Source organism: Condylura cristata, unplaced genomic scaffold, assembly GCF_000260355.1.
Source record: "Condylura cristata isolate star-nosed mole 26May11 unplaced genomic scaffold, ConCri1.0 scaffold00041, whole genome shotgun sequence".
Taxonomy (NCBI): Eukaryota; Metazoa; Chordata; class Mammalia; order Eulipotyphla; family Talpidae; genus Condylura; species Condylura cristata.
Window position 1 is genome coordinate 1,429,364 of NW_004567142.1, and position 24,771 is coordinate 1,454,134.

The 24,771-nt window shown below is 58.7% G+C and overlaps 1 protein-coding gene across 1 annotated transcript in view; it reads right to left on the minus strand.

Moving 5' to 3' along the window:
• Window positions 1-11,524, minus strand: part of POU2F2 (POU class 2 homeobox 2) — a 27,722-nt gene extending 16,198 nt beyond the window's left edge. Inside the window, exons 1-5 of the mRNA XM_004693926.2 lie at window positions 11,490-11,524; window positions 4,319-4,384; window positions 4,191-4,225; window positions 4,007-4,063; window positions 1,264-1,380 (exon numbers count right to left, since the gene is read on the minus strand). Of these exons, the coding sequence (XP_004693983.1) occupies window positions 1,264-1,380; window positions 4,007-4,063; window positions 4,191-4,225; window positions 4,319-4,384; window positions 11,490-11,517 (303 nt within the window). The 5' untranslated portion in view covers window positions 11,518-11,524. The remainder of the gene's footprint in view (window positions 1-1,263; window positions 1,381-4,006; window positions 4,064-4,190; window positions 4,226-4,318; window positions 4,385-11,489) is intronic.
• Between the last annotated feature and the right edge of the window lie 13,247 nt (window positions 11,525-24,771).

Below are 24,771 nucleotides of genomic sequence, written 5' to 3' on the forward strand. Positions count from 1 at the left end.
GGAGGGAGGGTTCCTGACCCCTTACTTGGAGGGAGGGTTCCTGACCCCCTTGTATTTGCAATCAAGTTAAATGAGGTCATTAAGGTAGGCCCTACCCCAGGACTAGGGCCCTTACAAGAAGAATTCGGTCACACAGACACGCACTGGGAGGCTATGGCCACGTGACGACAGAGGCAGAGATGGAGGGACCTGTCTGCAAGCCACAGACTCCCGGCACCGCCAGACAGAGAGCAACTCTGCCCCAGAGCCTTCCACGAGTGCAAGTGACACCTTGACTTTGGACTCGTGGTGTGAGACCATTACAGTGGCTCTAAGCCACCCAGTTGTGCTTTCAGGCAGCAGCCCCAGGAAACCGACAGACGCAGCCACCAATTCACGATCTGGAAACACCCCAAATTTCCACAATGGGAGGGAGAATGTAGGCTTCCTCACGCACTCACGGACCCCACATGGTGAGCCTGGGGACACGACACGGGGATCCGACTGATTCAGGCTCTCGGCCCCTCACTGTGCCCACAAACGCACCCCGGAAGGGGGCTGCTGGCATCCTGACCAGGAGCACCAACACCAGCAAGAAGCCCACCAGGCACCCCATGCCAAGAGGGAGTCCTCCCTCTGAAAGACAGGTGCGGCCTTCCCGAGGCTTCCCGAGCCACGGGAAGCCGGCTGGGGTCCGAGGGTCCCGGGCCAGCAGCGGGCAGGCCCACGCCCGCCTCTGCACCCTCTCGGGGCAGCCTGCCCAGGGCAGCCCTTACCTGTGCTGTGAGCTGGATGGGCTGGGACAGGGTGAGCTGTGGGGTCCCGGGGGGCTGGCTGGCGGGCTGTGGTGGTGGCAGGTCGCCTCCCCCGGAAGAGGCTGGGGGCTGCGAGGTCGAGGAGGAGGAGGAGGAGGAGGAAGAGGAGGAGGAGGAGGAGGAGGCGGCGGCGGCGGCGGCGGCCAGGAGCTGGGCCTGAGCTTGCTGCAAGAGGAGCTGCTGCTGAGCTGGCATCAGCGCCGTGAGCTGCGGGCGGGGTGGGGGGCGGGGGGCAGCAGGGCCAGAGGGAGGAGGGAGGCGGGGAGCAGAGAAGGCAGAGAGGGTTAGTGCCCGGGCCAAGCGGTTAAGGGGCAAGTCTTCCAGGAGGCCCAGAGGAGGGCAAGCAGTGGGCGTCAGAGCGCGCCCTGGGCCGAGCGGACACCCCCAGCCACCAGTCCCGTAGCGGGGAGGCGGCTGGCCTGCGCACCCCTCCATGTGTCGTCCTTCCCCGGACCTTCCCGGTACTTACCCCGGCCAGCTGGCTGCCCGTCAACATGAGTTGGGTCTGGGGCAGATGCGGCTGAGCCGGCTGGGGGGCCGGGGGTGCTGCTGGGGTTGAGTCACCACTGGGGTCTTCAGCCTTGATCTGAGGGGGAGAGAGGCAGGGTCCGGGACCCCAGAATGTTAAGTGGAGGCCAGAGAGAATGCCCACCTGTGAACCAAAGAGAGGGCACGTGTACGCAAGGTAGCCTTGGGCCGGGGCAGCAGGGGCTGGCGGGGCCCCCCTCCGGACCCCTCCCTGTCAGAAGGCCAGCACACCCCGCCGCCACTGCCTGGGGCGAGGGTCACCTTGAGAGAGCCAGTCTCTGCTTTGGGAGTCAGCTTCCTCATCTGTAAAGTGGGAAATGCTACTGGTGGAGGCCCTGGATCATTAAATAATGGGGTCCTGGGCTCCACCCCACCCCCCTCTTCTTAGTAGTCAATGGGCTTTTGGGGAGAGGGTCTTGGGATATTAAAAAAATTATTCGCCTTGAGACACAGGTCATGATCTAAAGTGAGATGGATGCGAGCAGACAGAAAATTGGGTGAGACGGATAGGGGGGCTGGGTAGGCTGAAGAGGGGGTGCCTGTTCCCCCGAAGGAGCCGGCTCTGCCCCGTCCCTGCGAGGATCCCATCAGTCAATCATTCGAAACCTAAAACTCAGTTGCTGTCAGGATAAGCAAAGTGCGTGTGCAGGAGCGAGGTGGCCTGGATGTTGCCAGTTCCAGCTCCATGCAGCGCACCCCCTTACCCCAGGATGGGGGTGCATCTCACATGGCAACACAGGACAGACCAGCAGGGAGGAGGGGCGGGAGGGGCCGGTCTTTCTTCCCTCTTGGAAAACAAGCCAGGCAAAGGCGGGCTCTGGAAAGGCTGGCTTTTGGCTACAGGATCAAGGTTTGAGGGATCACACCCTCAAGCGCCCAGGGAAGGGATGGCAAGGATCACCCTCCAGCCAGTGTCCCCCTCCTCCACCATTTTGCAAACTGAGTGAGAGAGGGAAAGCCACACAGCAGCCTGGCAGGGCCGTGGCCTTTGGGACACAGACCCAGCCGAGCAGGCTGCAGGCCCGGGGAAGCGCAGACAGCATGGCATACGGAAGTCAAGAAGTTTGAGGGGTGCAGGGATACAGCATGAAACCGCTGAGTTGGGGCGGAGCCAAAGGAACCCCGAGGAGCGTGAGGGTGGGAGGGCCAGCGACTGAGTTCCGCGTGTGCAAATCCAGAGAGCCATAGGCCGAGGACCTCTGTGGGCCACGTTTTCATTAAAAGTTAAAAAAAGAAGGCACCGCATGCCATGGCGAGGACGCAGCCCCTCTCTCCGGCTCTCGCACCCTCTCTGGTCCCTGCTCCGGGGGTGCCGGGTGACCCCTCGCCCCTGCCGCACCGGCTGGGCCTCAGGCTCTGGCTCTTGAGCAGGCGGGTGTCTCTGGGTGCTTTTAATAATCACTGTATTTATTTCCATGGCAAGTGGTTCTGGTTTTCCATTCGTGAAATTTCCATTTAAAAAACATTTATTTAAGCTGGTGAAAAAAAGCCAGCCAGTTCATGAGTTGATAATTGTTGAAGCTGATTGATGGGCACCTGGGTGGGGGGGGGGTTATTTTCATTACACTCTTCTTTCTGCTTTTGCGTCTGCTTCACATTTTCCATAATAAAATGTTTCCAGAGTCGAGCCAATTAGCACAATGATGAGGTAAGTAAATCACTGTACACGGTGGGTATGTGGACTGGCCTGCCATGGTGACGGGAACGCATGAATCAAGGCAGCTGGGGAAAGGCTGAAGGCAAGAGGGAACAGCAGAGGCCGAGAAGAAAACGGGACACCCCCTTATGCCTCGGGCTTTCCCGGAACCAGGGTCAGGCTGGGGAAGGGGAGCAAGAACCCTCCACTCCCTGGGTCCCCCAGAGAGCAGGGCAGCTCTGGGGTCAGGAGGGGCTGCACCCATCCAGCTGGGAGGGCGGGTTGGAGGAGGTCAGAGGGGAGCCCTTCTCCCCTGGGTCTTGTCTAACACACTCAGGACATGACACCTGCACCCTGCATTAGGGCGTGGAAGAGACCTCAGAAGCGGACCGGCCCCGCCGGCCCCCTCCCATGTTCCAGAAGAGGAAACTGACAGGCCCAGGGGGCTGGTACTGTTCCCCAGGTCCTAGGGCAGGCCTCGGTGCCCCCGCACCTGCACTCTGCCACCTGTGGTCAGGGAAGGAGTCTGGCCAAGTCCCCTCCGCTCCCTCCGACTCTGCTGCCTTCTGGCCGCTGCGCCCGCTGGCAGGGAGAGACACGGGCCTGGGGCCCCCAGGAAGCCCAGCAGCGGGGCCCTGTGCGGATTTGGGATCTGCACTGGGCCTCTGCTTCCTGTCTCCCAGGTTTGCTCTCCTCCTGCAGCCCCTCAAGAGGGGCTGTTCTCCCCAGACCCCCTTGTTAGGCCAGCCCTTGTTAGGTCAGAGAAGTTGGGATGGGGGCGGGCCTTTGGCTTCCTGTTGTTCATCGCCCTGGGGCTCTGGGGGGGATTTCCCTGGCCACCCCCACCCCCCAGGGAAGGGGAAGGATCTTGGGTGAGTCACAGGCCTGGGGCGGGAACCCAAGGGTGAGAAGGGGTGGGAGGAGCCTTGTCCCCAAAGTACCAGAGGTACTGACAGGCAGTTGGGGGACCCTCTCCTGAAACCAACTGTGGCCCTTATCAGACACCCCTCCCACTCCCCACTCCCTGGCTGTTCTGACAGGTGCTTACCTTGGTGCTGGGGCCAGTCGGGGACACGGAGAACGGCGAGGTCTTATTTTGGGGGTTCTGCAAAGAGAAAATCCGGGTGGGGGATGGGACCAGTGAGGTGAAGCAGCCTGACACCTCTGTCCCGTCAGAGCCCGCGTCCCTCTTCTGTCCTCCCCAACCCTCTGCTCGAGCACGGGCTCCTGACCTGATGGTTAGTGTCTGGTCCATTTCTTTCAGTGTCTGCGGGGAGAGAAAAGACACATCAGCCCTGGCCACCCGAGGCCCCCCCACCAAACCCACAGGGTCCCGTTCCTCCTCCCCGTCTGCACCCACCTGTGTGCTCTGACAGGGAGTCCAGACCTTGCTTCTCGGCCTCCAGGGGCTTAGACATTCTTATTTCTGGGAACAGAGCAGGATAGAAATGGGCTGAGGGCAGGGGGAGGCTCCCAGACCTCCTCGGTACCAGCCAGCCCCTCCCCTGCCAACTTGGAAGCATCTGTCTCCAAAGATGTGCCCTCCGTTCTGGGCCCTTCGCCCTCCTCTGGCAGGACAAGAAAGGAGCCCTCGGGTCCGTGGGGTCTTGCCCGTTCCTTTTCAATGCTCCATAAGGGGGGAGGTACGCCCCTCCCTGCACCCCGGGCCCACCACTGTGGGTGCAGACAGTGGTGGTCATGGCCCAGGAGGAGGAGGAGATGTTCCAAGGGACTCTGTCAGCTCAGCCTCCCCCCAGACGCGTCCTGCCTCCCCAGGTTTCGGGTGAGGCGTGTTTTCCACTGTGAGTGGGGCTGGAGGTGTGAAGGGACGGCAGCATCCCCGAAGGAGCAAGTCTTCAGATCTCTGGGGGTGATTCAGCCATGTTCCAGCCCCCTCCCGGCCCACCACTTTCCCAGCCAAACCTCACTCCCACTGGGAGCCCATGCTCTCTGGCTCCCAGCTCCACCTTTCTCGGCCCTTCCCCTGGTCCCTTGCACCTGCTCTGGGGCTCCGGCCTTGAATCCCAGCTATGCACCCAAAGTGCCAAACTTGCCACCCCAAACACAGTCCTGCTCTCTGACTTTGTGGACCCAGGAAGTGAAAGGAGGCAGTGGTGGGGGCAGGGGGCCCTGGCAAGCAGCAGGCTGGCCCAGGGGGTATAAATACCCCGTCCTCACGGCCAGACACCGGCCCTGGGGTGCTAAGTCACACCTAGCAGAGCAAAACGAGACTCAGAGCCAGGCTAGCAGCTGGTGCTAATATCACCCCTATTTTATTGAGGAGGAAACTGAGGCACCCAGAGGGGTCACCTCTCTGAAAGCAGAGCAAGATGGCAGACGCACCTTGACGGGAGCCCTGTCTTCAGGGTCCCCCTTCTCAGGACTGATACCCCCTGATGGGCCCCTGCGGTGACTCCCACCCCCTCATCTCCATCAATCACCCCCACCCAAGTTTATCTGACAACTCAAGCCCAAACCCCTCTTGGCCCTAAACCCCTCACTAATCTGGACTTCTGCCCACTGGTGACCAGCCTTCTTGCCCACCCCGAACCCCATCTCCACCCCGCCCAGATGGCCCACGTCCTTCACTTGACCTTGACTGCCACTGGCCTCAGCCCTCACGTCGGAGCCTTAAGTCTCCCGTCCGACTCACTGTAAAACCCCCACCCAAACCGCGAGCCCCCAGGACACAGGCGCGGCCTGGCGCTGGGCTCTGCCCGGAGATGTTAAAGGCCGCCGAACAGAGCACCAGGGAGTCCTTGCCGGGAGGAAGGTCCACAGGTTTGCAGCTGAGGACGAGGCACCCTGAAATACCAATCAGGTCTTCAAATTCCTGATTAAAAAGCCAGCAGGAGGGAGAGGGAAGCAGGAACACGGGGCTGGGGGTTCAATGGACTGTGGTGGCGGATTAGGGGTGGGTGGGGCCTGAACCTGCACCCCTAAGTCATACACAGTGTTGTAAACCAACATCAGTTCAATTGAAAAAAACTACAGTGAAATACTAAGTAAAGTAAGAAATGAAATGAAACAGAAAAGCCGGTGGGAGTGGGAGTGTGAATCTGTACAAGCAGCACTGAGCAAGGCTGGGGCCGCTGTCCCCCAACACTCAGCAGTCCACACCCCCGCTGTCCACTCGACAGAAAGGGCATCACCCGCCAGGTGAAGTGAGGCCTCCCACCTGGTCAGTGGAGAAAGGAGCCACAAAATGCAGCAAGTTCGGGGCCTCCCTGGGGGCCTCGGGGTGAAGTCTCAGCGCTATCGCCACTGCAGCCTGAGGTCCACCCCTGGCCAGGGAGTGACCACAGGGTGCAGCAGCCCTCTCCTGTCCCCCCACTGCCCCTCTCAGCAGTGCATTTCAGTCGATCTGCCTGTTCTGCTCCCCGCTCTGTCTCTGCTGAGTCTTCTCACACACACCCCCTCCTCCAGCCTGCACCCCAGTTCTTCTACACACACACACACACACATACAAAAAGTAGCAAGTTCATACACTGAAGTACCCATAGCAAGGAAAACGAAAAAATCTCCCCAGATGCAGACACCCCTGCACCTCAGACAAAGTCCACACAGCACGAGTCTAGTTACACAGAGCTCACGGAGAGTGGGGTGTCAGGGCATCCTCTAATCAGATCAGTGGGTACCTCCTGGCTCAGCTGACAGGGCGTGAGGAAGTCTGCAGCGCCCCTTTGGTGACCTGGGTCTCCACAGACCCATCAAGCCATACGATTAATATTCGAGACACTTTATTATACGTGTGCAATGCTCTAACCAAAACAACAACAAAAACATTAAAGCGAAAATAAGAAGCTTGCACGGAGTCCTATCAAGGCGCAGGCAGGTGAGGAGGGGTGCGGTGGGGGGGTCTCTGGTGAATTCCAGGCAGCGGGGACGAGGCAGCGAGTGGCTAGCCAGCTCGGGAGATCCGGGAGGGCAGAGGACGTCCCTGTCCTGATCTGGGGAGTCGAAGACAGGAGTCCCGCTGACCCTGGCTCTCACTGGCCAGACCCCGACCCTGCTCCAGGCCACCACTAGCCCTAACAGGACCTAAATCCTGCCCCTCCCAGCATCTCTGGGACCCGAGGGTGTGCCCACGGCCCCGGGGAGGCTCCTCACACACCCACTCACCGCCAACCCATCTGTGGCTTCCCATTTCTCCAAGAAAAACCCAGGCCCCCCCATCCTGGCTTTCAGGGTGTGGCACTCGTCACCCTCCACTGCCCATCCCTTGCCACCTGCGTACCCCGCTCCTCAAGCACACGGGGCATCTCCCTCTGCTTGGGGTTCTGCTTGACTGGGTCACCACCCTTGCAGGTTCTACACTCCCCACCTAGCTAGCAAATGCCTCTCCCGCCCACGCCCCAGGGCAGCCCCTGACCTCACCTCCAGCCAGAGAATCCGTACTGGGCTCATCTTTGGCCTTTGCAGGCTAAGTGAGGTTCCCCCAATATTCCTTGGTAGAAATCCTAACCCCTAATCCCTCAGCATGTGGCTTTATTGGGAGGGACGGTCTTCAGAGGTCATGGGGAGCCCGCGGGACTCCCCATGTGGGAGATGGCCACTGACCAGCCGAAGCCTCAGAAGAAACCACCCTGCTGACTCCTCGATCCTATCAGATTTCTAGCTTCCAGAATTTGGAGAAAATAAATTCCTATTGCTTAAGCCACAGTGTGTGGTACTTTGTGACGAAGGCCCCAGCACACGGACAGCCTCGTGCGGCCTTGCCTCCCACTGCCCCAGTCCAGAGTCTGCTGCACCAGGACCACCCAAGGTCTGTTCCCCACCAAAGCAGGGGGCAAGCCTGCCGGACTCATCCCTGGGGCCCAGCGTCCTCCAGCCCAGAAGGGGTTACAGATGTTTGACCCACATCCCTCCTGCAGCTCTCTCTTGACTTGTGGCACCTTTCTGCCACTTACCCAATGTTTCTAGAGGCCTTGGTGTGGGCTGGTCCCTCTGCCTGGAGCTCTGGTCCCCACTTCTCCTCAGGACCCAGTACAGGTCCTGTCCTCTAGAAGGATCCCAGAGGCCTCTCTCTGGCCCCCTCCTGGAGCCACTAGGCCCCATTATGTCTCCCCCATCAGACTAGGAACTCCCTCCAGGGCAGGTCTGACTCACTGTGGGATACTCACACTGCCCAGCACAGGAATGTGGGCTGAATGGACACGTGTGGCCCCAAGGCCCTGACCCCTCCTCTAGGCCTTTTGCCTCTGCCCTTGTCCCCCCTGGGGTGGCCTCTGCCATCTCTATTAGCAAGTCCTGCTCCTCTTTCAGGCTGGTGCACACATCACCTCCACCATGAGGTGGTCCCCGACTCCCCAGGTGCTCAGTGTCTCTGTCATTGGGCTCCCCTGTCCCCGACCACCTGGGCAGGGGCCTCCTGCACCAGGCTGTGGGCTCCTGGAGGGTCCTTTGCAGCATGGGCCAGCCCTGTGTCTTGGGAGTGAATGAATCTGTGAAGAAATCCCCAAGCAACTGCAGTTTGTGTTTCCAGGGAACGCTCCCCTCTGCAGGAATAGTGGTTGGAGAAGCAAAAGAACTTTGGATGAGAAATTCCCACCTCTCCGTTTCCCTTATTCTCTCCTAGGTCCGGCATACTCCTTGCTGCCTTTGAGCCTAAAACAGAAAGGCCAGGATCGCCCTTGACCCCAGGGGCTCCTTTGCTCCCCTCCCAGCCAGAGCACCACAGGAAAGGAGAGAAGCGTCTCCTCCAGTCACCCCCACTAAGGAGAGATCGGGGACTCCATTGTCCTGGGGGGCCCAAAACCTTCCTGGGGAGTCCTGGGTACAGGCAACCCCATGACCCTCCCCTGACTCCAGAGAAATGCTGGTGCCCAGTCACACCCCACCTGGGGCTGGGAACAACCTGGGCACTCAGATGTCTGAAAGCCCCCAGGTGATTCCAGTATGTTCCAGCACCCTCAGACGGAGCTCCTGGTAACTTGCTGTGCCTTTCCTCTCTCATCCTGGACAAAGCGTAACTTTTTAGAGGAGTGAGCAGCGAAGAGCCCATAGTCACCTCACCCCAGGGCTACCCGGGTCCCTGGGCCCCACTCCCTTGCCCCACGGCCTTGACCTTGGGACTTGTGGGTCCTCTCTGCCCTCCCCAGCCCTCCCTCAGCCCTCCCTGCCTGGACTTTCACTTCTCCTCTGCATTTCCCCCAGCCGGTTTTAGCAGACTTAGGCCAGCTTCTCGTTAGCACTTACCGAAAATGGGACTAAATATAGAGGGCCCGAGGGCTGCCCCTCACCCCTCCTGGCCCCGCTCGGCCTGTCCCCTGGGCCCCTGCGGGCCCCTGCCTCCACAGCCCGCTTCAATCAATGCCAGAACCCAGGAGCCCCTGTGGGCTGGGCCTGCACTGCCGGGAACCTCTGTGGGCCAGCTGGCCCGTCCCCAGCCTCCCCAGGAGCAACACCTCACGCCCCCAGCCCCACAGCTGGCCCCAGGGCAGCCTCAAGGGAGTCAGGCTTCTGAGCTGTCAGGGGGTGGGGGGAGGAGATCCGGGCAGCAGACACAACAAGAGAGGCGTCTCCACAGCTGTGCTGACAACAGGCAAATGCTGCCAGGCCACACACATGCCCCAGCCCCAGCAGACACCCCAGCGCCAGTGAAGCCCACACAGCACACTCAAGGCCGGTGGGTGCGCAGTGGTCTCGGTGGGATCGTCTGCAGGTAGAGACACAGTCAGGCGCGAGCGGACAAGCCACGCACCCGACACACACGCTTGCACACTGAGTCACACCCAGACATACACACTCAGACCCCAGCTGCGCAGACAGAAGCACGCACACCCACACCCCAGAGTCTCTCACGCCAAGGGACACAAGTGTGCGCACACACACACACGCTAGAGTCACCCACAGGCAGACCCTGGGGTGTGCAGAGTGACAGGCCACTCGGGCTGACACCCACACACTCACACGCAGGTCACGCAGGGACAGTCACGGTGCTCACACACAGAGGTGCGCCGTGGGTGTGCAGGCCAAGTCGCCTCCGCCCGGGCCAAGTCCAGGGCAGACCCCTGAGCTCGGGTCACAGGCACGATCAGGCAGGACCAGTGGCCTGCCCAGGCCACGGGATGCATTAGTTCATGTCCACGCAGGGGGACGCAGGGAGGCCTCCCGGGCAAGAGCGGTTTGTGGGAGGCCCACGGTGAGGGTCTCACCCAGCGCCGGCCATACATGAGGCCCCCGTTCCGCCCGAGACAGGCAGACCGACAGCCGGGTGGAGCAGGCAGCACGCGTCTGCAGGCCTCTGAGCTGTGTCTGCCCTGGGTGTACCCACTCATACACAGCTGCACACATGGTCACCTCGCTGAATCAATACGCACCACCCTGCAAACTGTCTTCCTCCTATCAAGCTCCCTCCTCACGGCCTCTGCCTGGCTCACACCCGCTCATCCTTCACCTCTCAGCCCAGACATCCATCTCCTCCAGGAAGCTGAAATGGGCACATCTGGGCTCCCACAGGCCCCTGTGTCTCCCTCACCCCGGCCCGGGCCCCTCTGCTTTTGTCTCTTCCACTGTGGGGTCAGAGGTCTGTTCCCCCCACTGGAACGGGGACCCTCCGTGGGAGGACAGACCTGAAGTCCCCTTTCTCGATTCTATTTCCAATACTCAGCACAGAGCTCCATGTTGAAGGCAGGGGGGCACGCCTGGCCCACCCCCAAGCAAGACTCACCCTTCCAATGGGCCCAGGCCCGGCCACACCACTGGCAATGCCACTGGCGCACCGGCGCTGGCTGTGACCCCACTGTTAGTCATTTACGCACATCACCCCATTAATTCTCCCATTAGCACCTCGGGGGATGACTACCGTTTGCTGAGAAATACCCATATATCAGGGCCTCCGTATGCACAAACCGCCTTGTTCGGGGCCTCGCACACAAATGTTCACCCGGTATCTGACATTTGGTGAAGGTGTTTGATAAGCACATGCATAGGCAATCAATTTTCAGCCAGTGGTAAGTGCCACGAAGAAAAGGCAAAGCAGGGTGAGGGCATCAGAAAGGGAGGGTTAGCTGCCCGCCCAAATGAGATCAGGGAAGGCCTCCCTGAGGAGGTGACATCGGAGGCGAATGAAGTGAAGACGTGAGCCAAGAGATCAGTCCCAAGCCTGCCCCTACATGTCCCACACAGGCCTGCACACACATGACAGTCACACCGGGAAGACTCAGAAGTCCCCTTGCACAGCAAACCAGCCCTCCACCCCTGGCAGTCTTCACCCAAGTCCCTCCCCAGCTCCTGCAGTCCATCCACTGGCCCCCAGGTAAGGGCCATCAGAACTGGGCAGCAGAGATGGGGAGAAGAGATCCGAAGCCTCCCAGCACCACCTCCGCCCACCCCCCATGCTGATGTGGAAGAAGATGGTAAAGAAGAGCTGCAGTGGGGACCCAGGCTGGGAAGAGGAGGAGCGCTGGAGGGAGAGTGGAAGGGGCAAGGAACAGCTATGGAGGAAGGGCTGGGCTGGCCAGCGAGCACAGGGAGGCCAGCCCGGAGGTGCCGCCTGTCTTCCCCGGTGCCCAGCCCCAGCCCCTTACCTGGAGCCCCCATGCTGGAGTGAACCATGCTGCCCGCCCCGCAGGGCTGGGGGAACAACTGTGTCATCTCCCCGCCCTCTCTGGGGCCAAGCCCTTTCTGCCGGAAGTCACTCAGGGAGGAAACCACAGGGTCCGCCTCCTTCGGAAAGGAAAATACCCTGGCCCATAGGCCCTCCCCAGCAGGCAGTGGACCCCAAATGATGTGTGTGCGAGGTGGGGAAAGGCAGCAGTGGGGGAGGAGAGTAGGCAGGCTGGTAGAGCTGACTCCTACCCTGTGCCTTCAGGGGGTGCCTGGGGCAGCTGCCCAGCTGGCCTGCCACCTTCACCAGGTAGACACCTCTCTAGCGGGGCAGGCAGGTCTGGGAAAAAAGGTGAGCCCATAACAACAAGAACACACTGGCCAGATGTGGGGGGCTCTTTCCAAGGCCAGGCCTTGCACTTCCCACTGGAGGGGATCACTATTTGCTGAGTTTTGAAGACTGAAAGATGGAGGACCAGAGAGACGGGTGCTTGCTCCAAGGGTCCAAAGCCTAAAATGTCCGCAGGAGGAGGCATGAGCTGTGGGTGACCCAAGGGGCAGCGGGCGGGTAAGGGAGGAGAACCCAGACAAGCACCTGCGGGCAGGTGAGTCGTCGAAGGCCACCACTGAGAGGAAGCGGTGCTCGCGGACAGTGGCAGTGCGGGTGACAGGACGGGACCTGGCGGGGAGCAGTGAGAAGCCAGCCTGGACGCAAATGCGCGCGCCAGACGCGGCTCTGGTTGAAGGGGGACCAGGTCCCTCGGCTGCATGTTGGCTCCTTCGCGCTGCGGCGCTCTCGCCCAGCGCTTCCCTTGGCGCCCGCCAGAGGGCGGCAGCTCCCAGCCAATGGGCCGGAGGGCGGGGCCGGGCGCCGTGGAGGGAGCCCCTCCCTCCCTCTCCCTCCCTCCCTCTCCCTCCCTCCCTCCGCTCCCTCCCCCCCACCCCCGCGCGCACACCTGCGAGGGTCACACAAAGGCGCAGGACTCCCCGCGTACAGCCGCGCAGACAAAGGCGCGGCCCAGCCCCCCTGCCCTGTCCCTCCTCCCAGCGCCTCCAAACAGTCGCGTCTGCCCCCGGGCCGCTGGACTCCCTGCGCCCCACGCTGGGGGACCCCAAGGCGCACGCGCACCCACCCCACGGACGCCTGGATTCTTTCTCTCTCACACACACTCGAGTATGTCCACACGTGGGCCCCAGCACTTCACACGTGCGCGCAGGCAGACATGCGGGAGCCCCCTCTCCCTGCACGGGCCCTACTACCAGCCCTCCTGGACACCGTGGTCACTCCTGCACAGACTCGGCTGCACCAGCACGGGGACCCGCGGGCACCAGGGCGCACCTACACGTGCGTGCGCGGCCACACGCACACCCAGGCACACCTACAGGGGCGCCCTCCCCGCCCACCCACAGTCTGCAAGGGGCCCATCGCTGGCAGGCCTGCTCCACCGGAATGGCCAGCGGCCTCCTATCTGCACTGCGCGGGCAGCTCCCAGCCATCGGCACTCCCCCACAGGCCATACAGCCAAGGCGGGGTTTTTGTTTTATTTTTTTTTTCCCCTAGGGCCACCTCCACTGGGGGCCAACTCGGGCCTTTGGGGCGGGTCCATGCCTACCTAGCCCCCCACCCTCCCTCTGCCCAGCTGCAGCTACTCTGGACAGCATCCTGGTGGAGGTGGGTAAAGCAACCTTGTCTTGAAACTGCACTTGGCCCGTCAGCTCTATTTTGGCTTAGCATTTATATTTTGGGGACTTGGAAATAAGGGTCGTAGGACAAGATGGGGGCCAACCCCCCAGTTCCATCAGTGACATAGGCAACACCATCTATGTATCGGGACATGTCCGGCTTTTGGACATGAGCCCCCGTGCTGGCCTCTTACGGAGCAAGGGAGAAGGACCATCCACGCTGAGTGTCCAGCTTAGTGAGGAAGCAGGGGAAAGCCTTCTCTCTGTGCCCTGCTGAAATTGCTCATCCCCTCACCAACCCTGTAGGTCCCCCCTTACTGTCTCAGGCAGACCAGAGCTGCTTCCCTGAGCGGGAGTCAAGGGATCTTGAAGAAGAATAGGCCTGAGCCTCCTGCCTGCCTGCCAGAGAGAGGAGAGGCAGAGTTGAGGCACACCGGGCAGGCAGGGCTGGCAGTCAGGATCTGGGGAGGCCCCGGTGGGGTGGAGGTGGCCTCTCAGGTGAAGAAGCCGCCTCCAGCCATGTTGAGCAAGTTAGATGGGGCAGGTAGCTGGGGAGCGGCGGGGGGCCATTCAGGGTGCGGGGAGCCCGGGAGGGAGGCGGCAGGGCAGGCCAGGCTGGGCTCAGGGCTGAGCGGTAATTAAAGGAGACGTAGGGGGCTCCCCAGGGCCAGCGGGGCTGGTAACTGACACGCGGGCCCCATTGCTCCGCTCATATTTCTCACCGGATCGATACGTTTGACTCCCGACAAGACAATAATCGCTTGTACGCGGCCGGCGAGTCGATCAAATACATTATTAGAGCGAGGTCCCCCGGGGGCCCAGCGGGGGAGTGGTGGTGGGGGGAGCAGCCAGCTCATCGGGGACAGCAGAGAGGGATTCTTCACCCCTGGGGGCCCCCCCAGCTGTGGCCTCTTCCTCTCAGCTGCCCCCTGGGGACCCTCCTGTTGGCTTGGTTCACCAGCTTCTTTCTGGACTCCCACTGTCTCAGGCAACCTTTCCTCTCAGCTCCCCACTATGTCCCCACTCTGCTTGGGAACCCAAAGGGTCTTTCCCCAAAAGTGTGGAATTGACTGTAGGGTGGCAGGGTCCAGGGTCTCAGAGAGGCTCCTCTGGGCCCTCAGCTTGGCAGAAGGGAGAGGGGTCGCAGCCCCACTGAGCCAATGGCTGGGCCTAAGATCCATGGAAACCAGCCTCCCTGCACAGCTTCCCTTCTGCAAATGGCCTCCGCACAGCCCAGACCAGGGCAGCCTCTGGGGGGTTCAGGAAAACTGGCTAAGAAAGCAGGATCAGGGGTGGCAGACAGACACACAGACGAAGGGTGTCCAGCTGGTCCTGCTGCAGGGCCATGTGGTCCTCCGTGGGCCCCAGCTACTCTCAAATCAAACCCAGCCGCCAGCTGCTGTTCCTGGGTCTGCACGCCCATCTCCTCCCCACCCTCCTGGCTGCTGGGCTCAGCCTCTGCTTCCTGCTTACACACCTGCTTCACCCTCAGAAATGCTTCTCCAGGCCCTCGGTCAAGGTCGGGCTGTTGGCACCCCCATTCTGCTTAGGAACTATTCCTTCTGCACCATCGTGGTCATCATCCCGCAGCACTGTCCGTTCTATGCCAGTTGAACTGATTCATCTTTTCCTAATCTTCTCAATTTAAGGATGTAACATGTGTTAGCACCCCTATTTTAGTGATGATTTGGAGCTCAGAGAGGTGAAGTCACTTACCCCACATCACACAGCATGTGAGTGGTGGAATCAGGATTCAAAGTCACAGCTTGCTCTTTCTTCATTCTGCTGTGGGTCCCCTAGTGCTTGCCAATGCTCCCGTCCTCTGCAGGCAGCAGGAAGTCACTCCCTGCTCACCCCGCAGCACCAGGGCCTCCCCACAGCCCACAGCCCAACTCCCACCAGCCTTCCAGCTTGTACCTGATGCTCCGCAATGTACCAGATGCCTTTGGCTTTCTCCATTTCCTCCAATTCAGATATTTCCTTCAAGTCCCTTAGCACTGGACTGGGGCTGGGGACCCAGAGAGGAGCTAAATCTGAAACCTGCCCTCAAGGAGTTCATGATCGTAGGGCACGGCTGGGGTGGCTAAAACAAGACCTTGATATGCCATGAGGATAGGCTGGAGGCGCAATCTGGGGGGGGGGGACGACCAGTTGGGAGGATGGGGCAATGTTCAGACAACTGGTAGGGAGGGACGGTAAGGATGCACTTAGGGGTACAAATTCCAATGAGAGGCTACAGTACTCTAGTGGCCCTGAAAGTGGGCAGCTGGGCAGGGTATCAGGGTGAACACTGAGGCCATCGCTGATGGACTATTGGAGCAGACGGAGGGGAGATGCTTGGGTGTGAGCTGGTGTGGGGGGAAGGTCAGGAAGAGGCATCTCAGAAACACCAGGCCGATGGCCAGAAAGCCAGCAGATGCTGATATACACATTTCTCATGGCATCTCCATGCCAGATTCCCAAACACACTGGAATTCCCAGGCATTCACTTCAAGTAAGAAGAAATCGAGAAGCACTGTGATATATTTCAAAGAAAATAAAAGGCTGGTCAAAGGTCAAATAGGTCCCCCTCTGAATCTGGAGAGCTGGGGTCTGCCCCTTGCACTCTCATTTTCCCCATCTATATGAGGGAGGTGGCCTGGAGGAGTAATCCTGAGACTTGCCCCAGCTCTTACATTCTGTGGTAGGCAAGACGGTCTGATGAATCAGTTGACCAAAACAGAACGAGAAGGAATGCATTTTAGGTTAATTCTAAGGAGCGCCTGATTAAGTATACCTAGCCAGTATACCTGAATCCTCAGCGTTGACAAGGGCTTGGATTATCCCCATTTCAGAGCTGAGGGCCACAGTTACACAGCTACATCAAGGCAGACCAGAGTCTCTCTGGCCCTAATGCCTGTGCCCAAACTACTATGTGGAGCTCCCCGCTCATCTTGCCTTGTTTGTCTCTGACTGTAGCTCTTCAGAGAACAGGGTCCCTGACACCCAGCACCACATTCCCACCATGGCCTCCAAAGTAGCCAAGAAGACAGATGCTTGGCCCTGGGCCTTCCCTTCTGATGCCCCACCCTCTGGCCCCAAAGCCCCACCCACCACGCAGCTCCGCCCACTCTGCAGCCCCGCCCATCGTTCAGCCCCGACCATCGTGCAGCCCCGCCCACCTCCACCCACAGCACACACTGCTCCAGTCTGGAATCTTCATCAGCACTGACTCTGCAAACTCAAGGCCACGGCTCTTCCCTCAGTGCAAGGAGTTAACCAAAGGCTGAAATGCAAAGGCCTTAATCCCTCCAGAAGCACCCCACACACCCCAAATCCTGGCTGCCTTCAGGACAAGTCAACCCCTTCCCCATGGGCTGCAGGACCGGCCCTCTCCCGGAGAGCTCTAGCCCTACTGGAAGAAGTCACTTTGACCCCACCTTGAGTTTTTTTTACCTTGCTGACCACTCCCCTCAACTACTGGGCCCCATCTTTCCAGTCCTCTGATCCTTCAGATTTCAACTCAAAGGTCACTCCCCAGAGAGACCCTCCCTTGTCCCACCACACTATCACCCAGTTCTCTTATTCACACTCTCCTGAAGCTCAGTCTCTTTGTTTTACCTGTTTCTGCTTCTGAAACATAAACTCTGAAAGCAGATGTCCTTTTTGCCTCATCCCCTGTGGTGCTCCCAAGACCTCAAACAGTGCCTGGTGCCTCGTAGTGCCCAAACCCTATATGCTTAATGAAGAAACTCCTCTAGTTTCCAGAATGAAGTCGAAGGATCCAGGACCAAGCAGATGGTGGGGGGGGGGGCCCCCCTGTCACCCTCATCCCTCACCGTTTTGCTTCTTCCTTTGTTCTGCAACCTGGGTGTCCCTGTCCCTGCCTTTGTCTGATGCAGAACTTACACCTGCCTCTACAGTCTCCGCACATAGAAAGCCTCTGCCCAGTTCTCCCATCTCTGGCTGCCTTCTCTGGCTCCATGAGAGACCCAACATGTAGTGCTGTCTTCACCCTGCCCATAGCCCTGGTTAGCATCCTGGGCCTTTGCACCCATCAAGCTGCTGTAACAACCTCCCAGCCAGTCTGCTCCATGGCACAGGGCTTGAGGATATGGTTGGTTTGATTCATTCTGATAGAGTCAGTGTCCAGCACTGGGCCAGCACATACATAGCCAGGGCCCCAGGAATGTTTGCTGAAGGACACCGATCCCCACTGGTTTGGGAGTGAGACGTATGAATTTGGAAACTGGTTCCTCTATTCATGTGCTGTGTGGCCCTGGGAAGGTGACTTCACCTCTCTGAACTCCAGGCTTCTCATGTGTGACATGGGGCAGTAACATGGGCTGACAGGAAGTTGCTTCATCTTACATATAATAATCACCACCAGCATAAGCTGTTCAGAAAATAAACTTTTAAAACAGAGGAAAGTCAGAAACATCCTAGATGCTACCAACAGGGCAGAGTTGAAATCCACTGTGGTGGATACACCCTCAGGAACAGTTCATCTTCGTGAGAGAATAGGATGGTTGGAAAGAGACCGGCTTGGAGAGTTCCCCAAGACCCTGCCGGGTGAAAAAGCAACTTAATGACTTTGCATTTGGAGGATTTATGCAACTTAATATCATTTAGGTAAGTACAAAAAAAGAGATACATTTTCCATGAGTGTGCAGGTATTGAGCCAACGCAGGGGAAACTCTGCAGGACGGTAACTGATTAATGACGGTGACTTTTTGTGAGGGGAGCACAGCAGGGAGATCGGAAGGGACCCAGAGGGGATGTTAACCTTTTTGCTTTGCTTCTGTTTTTTTTAAAACGAGATTGTATTTATTTTTTAAATTTAAATTAGAATATATTAAAGGACACACAGGTGACTACGAAGAAAAGCAGAGAAATGATTACCCCAAAAGTGAGGATAGAGGTTACCTCCAGCGGGGAGAGGAAGGGGGAACATTTGGGAAAGGACGCTCAGGGCGGGTGGGGGCTCCTGGGCGCTGCCTGCCTTCTTTATATGGACCGAAGGGGTGGCCACACAGATGTCTGCTCGATAAATATCCACTAAACTGTACATTTATCACTCTTCCACACGCCTGTGCTTCCCGCTGGCGGGGTGAGGGGTGGAGGGTCGGGCGGGGCCTGATCCTTGGCTCCACCCACCCCGAGTCCCCGCCCAGAAGCGGGCTAGCCGCGAAGTCCCCGTTCGGCAGGGAGCGCCCCACCCCTGCAAGAGCCGCGCGGCGCTGGGGCCGCTGTCCAGGGTCCTAACGGCCGCAGCCTGGGAGGCTGCGGCGAGGCTGGTCAAACACGCCGCCGTCAAGACTCCCTAACCTAAGCAGTTCACCCCTCTGCGCTGCTGTGTGGCGTGGCGGGTCTCTCCTCGGCACGTGTCTCTCCTCGGCACCGTTGCCCATCACTCTGCACCCCCTGGCTCACTCCTCCCGGCTGGCTGGCTTTGTGTTCCTGTCAACAGCCTCAGGACCTTTGCATTTGCTATGCCTGCCCCTTTCCCCCTACCAATGCCTGGAACATTTCCCCCCCAGGCCATTTGTTACAATACCCTGCTTCAAAGTCCCCTCCACCCAGAAGTCTCTATGATGGCCCTACCTTACATAGCCTCTTCTCTCCCCTGCATCCTTTACCATTTGCATTTTCTTCTAGTACATTTCACCGTCTACCACTCAAGCTTTCTTGTGTTATGTCCTTGTTATTATCTGTCTTCCCCCACTTGATGTTCTAGCCGAGAGGATGGAGAGCATGTCTGTCTTGTTCTATTTTAGGTTTTACCCTTCTGGTTTAAAGGGCTTCAGGTGCACAGAATTGCCTCAGTCTTAGTGCTGGATACCTAACATACTCCCGTCACTGTGCTGGGCAAGGCCTTCTTTCATTGTTTATTTGCTTACTTATTTTATTTATTATGAATAACAGAAGCCATCACTGAGCCTTCGGATTAGAACCGTGCAATAGTTTCACTGACTCCTGTCTTGTGCACCTCTGCATCCCCAGTGCCAGCGGCATGGGGGCACACAGCAGCTCCTTGCAGAAGACAAGGGACAGTGGCCTCCACACGAGCTAGCCTGACTGGCCTCATCAACAGGTAGACCAAGTGGAGAAGAAACCAAAGGTCAGGCCTTCTGCTGAGTCCTCCTGTCCCCCCTGGCGCTCCCAAACCCTGCTCAACCTGGCCAGAGCTTCCGCCCCATGATTCAGTTCTACACACTCACTCAGTGGTAGGCCCAGTGCCTAGAGCTGAGGATACCGGGCGCATGAGCCCTGGCCACAGCTTGGAGGCACTCAAGGTGCCTGAATGCCAGGTTATTTTTAAAAAAGATTTATTTATGCATACAGAACTGGGGTACAGGCCAGAAGCACATGGGTGGTGAGAGAATTCATCAGAGACAGAGTGGGGAGCAGGACAGGCAGATCGATGAAGTACACTGCTGGGGAGAGCAGTGGGGAGACAGGAGAGGTCTGCTGCGCCCTGTGGGTCAGCTCCGGGGCGGGGGATCGAAATCGCACTGAAGCGGCTGCGGCCAGCTTGCAGTGCTGCGTCCTAACCCGCTGCGCCACCAGGCAGGGCCTGGATGCCAGGCTATTATCAGAGGTGACAGCTTCCTGTGCCTTATCTAGGTGGGCATGGGCTCCCTGCTTTCCTTGCCTCATCTCTTGGCATCTTCCCAGCAACCCAATAAGGCAGAGCTACATTTCCACCTCCCCTTTTCAGGGGAGCACCCTGAGGTGGGCCAGAGTGGTGAGGGCTTGCTCCAGGCAGGCAGGGTCAGGATGATGCCAGGGCCTGCCTATCCATGCCACCTGGCATGCAGGTGTTCATTGCTCCCCTGACAAGGGCGAGAGACCCTGCATCTCTGTAAAAGTGCAGGTGTTGACCTGGGAGTCCCAGCTTGGGTCCCAGCTGCAGAACCCAGTGAGGTGTAAACCGGGGGTCCCTTGGCCATGAAGAACCTTGTTAGAGAAGATCTGCTTGTTTGCTTTTTTAACTTTATGGTGCACAACACTGTGAGTTTTATTTCAATAAATGCTGAAATGACCTTGTTGACATCAGTTAACATGTCACTTTGTTGTCATTGCTAACAGTACACATCTCTGACTCCATTCTGGCTTTCTTTCTTAGCTACTTGGAGGCACAAAAACTGGAAGTGGCCCGGGCCTCTCTGAGCTCTGTGGAGTCTGCTGAGTCCTCCCTGTGTGACTTCAAGCAATTCACTCGACCTCTCTGTGCTTCTCCTGGGAGTGTGCGTTCTCTGATGCGAGGGCCTTTCCTGCGGGAGGTACTGAACTCTATGAAACTGGGCTGGCCCAGATCACAGGACACAGCCTCTGCCCCCACCGAATCACACCCTGAACTCTGGACACCTGATGGGAAGGGAGGGGCTTGGGCAGACATGTCGGGTTTGGGTGTGATAATCATTTACAGAGATGGGGAGAAAAATCTTGGCAGAGTTCGGGGACAAAGAATCAAGAGTTCTGCTTCTCTTCAAGGAAGAGCCTGTGCCTACTGGTTAGAAATTCTCTACCTTTCCGCACCCATCTTCTCTACACTCAGGAGAGAACAGTTCTTAATGTGCCCATTGTACAGACGAGCAACCCGACGCTTAGCGAGGCTGGACCATTATTCACCTGGGGCCACACAGACGGGAACAAGGTCACCATCCTCACCAGCGTGGACGCCAAAGTTCCTCTGCCGTACCCATGTCCTGCCTTCACCTCACACCCTTGCCTGCCTCTTCCCTTTAGCCTGAGAGGGAACACAGGACTTGGACCTGGGCTTGTCCTCTGAGACCTCCCGCCCCCGGCCCAAGCCTCCCGGGACTCGCTCGAGCATCTGTGGGAGCTCTCACCAGCACAGAGTCACGGACTCACACTGAACAGCATTCGGGGTCTTTGCAGATTCACCGAGCTCACACAGCACATAGCAAGCTGGCTGTGAGAGGACCCACTGGTCCCCAGCACCCCCTGGAGTCTCCTACTTGAGGGGCTCTCTCTCACCTCCACATGGGGTCTCTGTTGGGCAGTGAGCATTTCCTCAGGGCTCAACACCACAAAGATACAACCTTGGCCTCCTAGGGTAAGAGCAGCCCCTGCCCTGGTGAGAGGGGAAGTGTGGGTGCCAGTGGCGTGCCCACAGACCCTCTCGCTGCCTGACCAGTTGTGCCAGTTGGACAGGCAACTCCACTTCTCTGAACCTCGACATCAGCATCCATTGCAAAGCACTCTCTGATTCCTCCACTCCCAGCCACCATCTCTGGCCTGGCTGACTTCACACCCTCCCTTCCTGCAGGTCTCCCACGCCTGACTGTACAACCTTGACACCAGCACCCAGAGAGAGTCTTTCTAAAACAATCAGACTCTGGCACTCCCTCTCAGGAGCCTCCCAATACCTGTGGGAATTAGGCGCAAACTCCCACGCCCAGCGGAAGAGTCCCGTGTGGTCTGGCCCCTGCCCGCACCTCCCATCTCATCCGTCACCTCTCCTTCACCTTTCCGCCTGGAGCCGCACTGTCTCCTCTGTTCTTCGTGCAAGCTCGGCCCCAGGCCCTTGGCATGTGCCGCCTGCCATCCCCTCTGCCTGGAACACTCCTTACCTGGTTAAACCCTCTCATCTTTCAAAGTTCAGCTTAAATATCTTGCTCTCTCTCTCTCTCTCTCTCTCTCTCTCTCTCTCTCTCTCTCTCTCTCGGGGAGCTCCTTATTCCTGTCTCTCCTTTTGGGGGGATTTATCACCATTTCTGATTTTTGCATTTAATTGATATTTATACTTCGAGCACTGCATCCTCTCTAGTCCATCGTGTTCAGCTGCGCGTTTTGTTCAGTGCTTCAGCGCCAGAGTCCACACAGGACCCAGCACACAGCAGCGCTCAGCACCCCTCTGCAGGAGGAGCGGCCAGGCCAGAGCACGTGAGTCTTCTGAGCCTCAGTTTCCACTTCCGTAAAATCAAGATCATAGTTCCTCCTTCCACAGGATGGTGGCGAGGAGCCAAACAAAGAATGTTGACAGAGCTTTGGGGAAAATGCTCTTCAAATATAAAAGCCTGAAAGAGCTAGAACTTAGAGGGTGGGTGAGACTCAGAAGGGGGGAGAGGCACTGTGCCACCGGACATTTCATACGTCCTCACCCACCATTTCCTCAGAGGAAGGGTTATGACCCCAAAGAGGAAACTGGAGCTCGGAGAGGCGAAACCACCTGCCTGAGGTATCGCCATGCATCTGAGGCAGGGCCGGGATTTGAACCCCTCTATGGAGGCAACACCCCTAGCGAGCATTCTTGACATTCATGGGTTGGGTTGATGAAGAGAGGCCAAGCAGAGCCTCGGTCAGGTGCCCCGGGGCCTCAGTGTCCCCATCGGCCACATGGGATAGTGGTCACACCACCACGTGGGGGCAGGGGTTCAGCAAGACTGCACAGGTCAGTGTCCAGCAAACAGGAAGCAGCTCACAAGCTGCTCTCAGTGGTCACCCTTCTGTGCCAGGGAACATGACGGGCAGGGACTTGGGGCAGGTTTGGGGGATGATGAGAGGGGAGAGGGTCAGCCAGAGAGGACTTCTCAGAGGAGGGGCCTCTGGAGCCAAATGGGAAGCAACTCTCCACCCATGCCTGGTCAGAAGTGAGCAAGGTGAGGAGTGGGAGCCAGTGAGGGGGGCCAGGTCCCAGCCCCCCTTTCTCTGCTGTCCGTCGTGAGACCTCTGGTCTCCTTCCAGATCGCTGGGCCTCAGCCCGCCAGTCACCTCCACTGCCCGCCAGTTGCCATCCCAGGGCCCGCCAGGCAGCCCTCTCGCTCAGGCCCCGGGCCCCTAAATGGCCCGCTGTAATCTCTCTTCTGGCAGAAAGGCTTTTCACTAATCGGAAAACTAGTATCGGGGGAGGTACCCAAAAAACCTTCCCAGGGAAAAGCAGCAACTGTTTCAGCCATGTGACACACAGGCAGGTGTGTGCATGTGCACCTTCTTTTTAACACAGAGCGCCTCACCCCCTTTCCAAACTCGGTGGCTGTGAGGACTGAGGGGAGAAAATGTGGGTGCTGCCCAAGTAGGGATTTATTGATCGGGCTGGGCACTGAATCTTCAATAAGGATGAGAGGTTTGGAAAGGAAACCTGGGGTGAGCTAAGAGTCCTCCCCCAAAGGCCCCCATCTGTCAGCTTCCAGTCCATTCTGGCCAGAAATCTGAACCCCCCAGTCCAGCTCAGCCTCAGACCACCACCCTCTCTCTCCTCCAGCAGTCTCCTAGAAAAGGTCCTTGACCCTCAAGTCCCAAATGTCTCTTGAACCCCATCCACAAGGCAGCCACTGAATTCGACACAAATGATGTGGCCTTCCAGACTGACTGTGGACGCGGGACCTGGGGTGCGGGTTCTGCACGATGCCCCTCAAGCCTGCCCCTGGTTGGGCCACTCCCTGGCCCAGATGGAGAGCAAGCTTCTCCTCCCGTCTTTCCACAGGCACCTGAGGGATGGGCCTGCGGCCCTGAGGTGCCGTCACAGTAGGTCAAAAGGTGACCATGCCCCCTGCAAGAGGACTTGCCCCTCCACGCCCTCCCTGGAGAACTCATACCTTCGAGGCACAGTTATCCACAGGAGGAGCCAGGAATGGGCAGGGAAAACTGAGGCTCAGGGCAGGCCGGTGACTTAAGCAAAACCCCACAGCACATCTGGGCAGAGACGACCCCCACCCCCGGCTCTCCCCTGGATTTCAGAGGTACAGATGCATCCTAGCTCCTCTGGAAGCCCCCGAGAGGAGAGAGGTTGAGACCTTTCTTGCTTTCTGCTGACATTCCAAGGCTCTGGGCCAAACCAAGAGAGTGGGGACAAACCAAGAGAAAAGTGGAATGTGGGGACAGACAGGGAAGGAAAGGCGGGAGGAAAAACACGAAGAGGGGCAGAGAAAAGAGGGGTGTAAGGAGAGGTTGGCTGGGGGATATATGCAGGTAGAATGAGGAGAGGGGAAAGGTTCTGATATCCCAGGAGGAAGAAGCAGCAAGAAAAGGGAGTCAGGCCATGCAAGAGAAAGGCAGAAAGATGTAAGAGCGACAGAGACAGGAAAGGGGGGAAGAGACAAAGAAAAAGGGGGGGGGGGCCGAGAGCAAGCCAGTGGGGCAACCAAGCCTTCTGTCAATTGCTTCCGACACCCTCGCCCCAGCCCCTCACACCAGCGGTCCTGAGGGGCCTGTGGTGCTGTCCCCAGTCCTGAAGGGGCCTCCAGGCCGGGCTGAGGGGACGCAGCAGGGCTGCACAACCCAGCCCTATCTCTCCTCCCTGCCCGCAGCTGCTTCCCAGAGATAGAGGCCCAAGACGGGTGTGGGAAGGTGGGCAGGCCCTGAGGTGACACGCTCACTCACGGAGGAGCCCAGCCTGCATGGAGCAGGGCCCGGGCCAGCCTGCCTCCCGCCACCTGTTCTTGTCCGCTGTGGGCTGCGGGCGGGTGCTTCTGCTCGCCTGACTTGTGCCTACGCCGCCCTCAACCTGTGGCCTTCGGTTCCCTGCCTGCCTACCCGCCACCATCCTGTCCATCCCCGTGTCCCCCCAAGACCACTCAACCAGAGCCCACCTTTCTCTTTCCTACAGGTTTGAGGTTACGGAGGGGAGCCCAG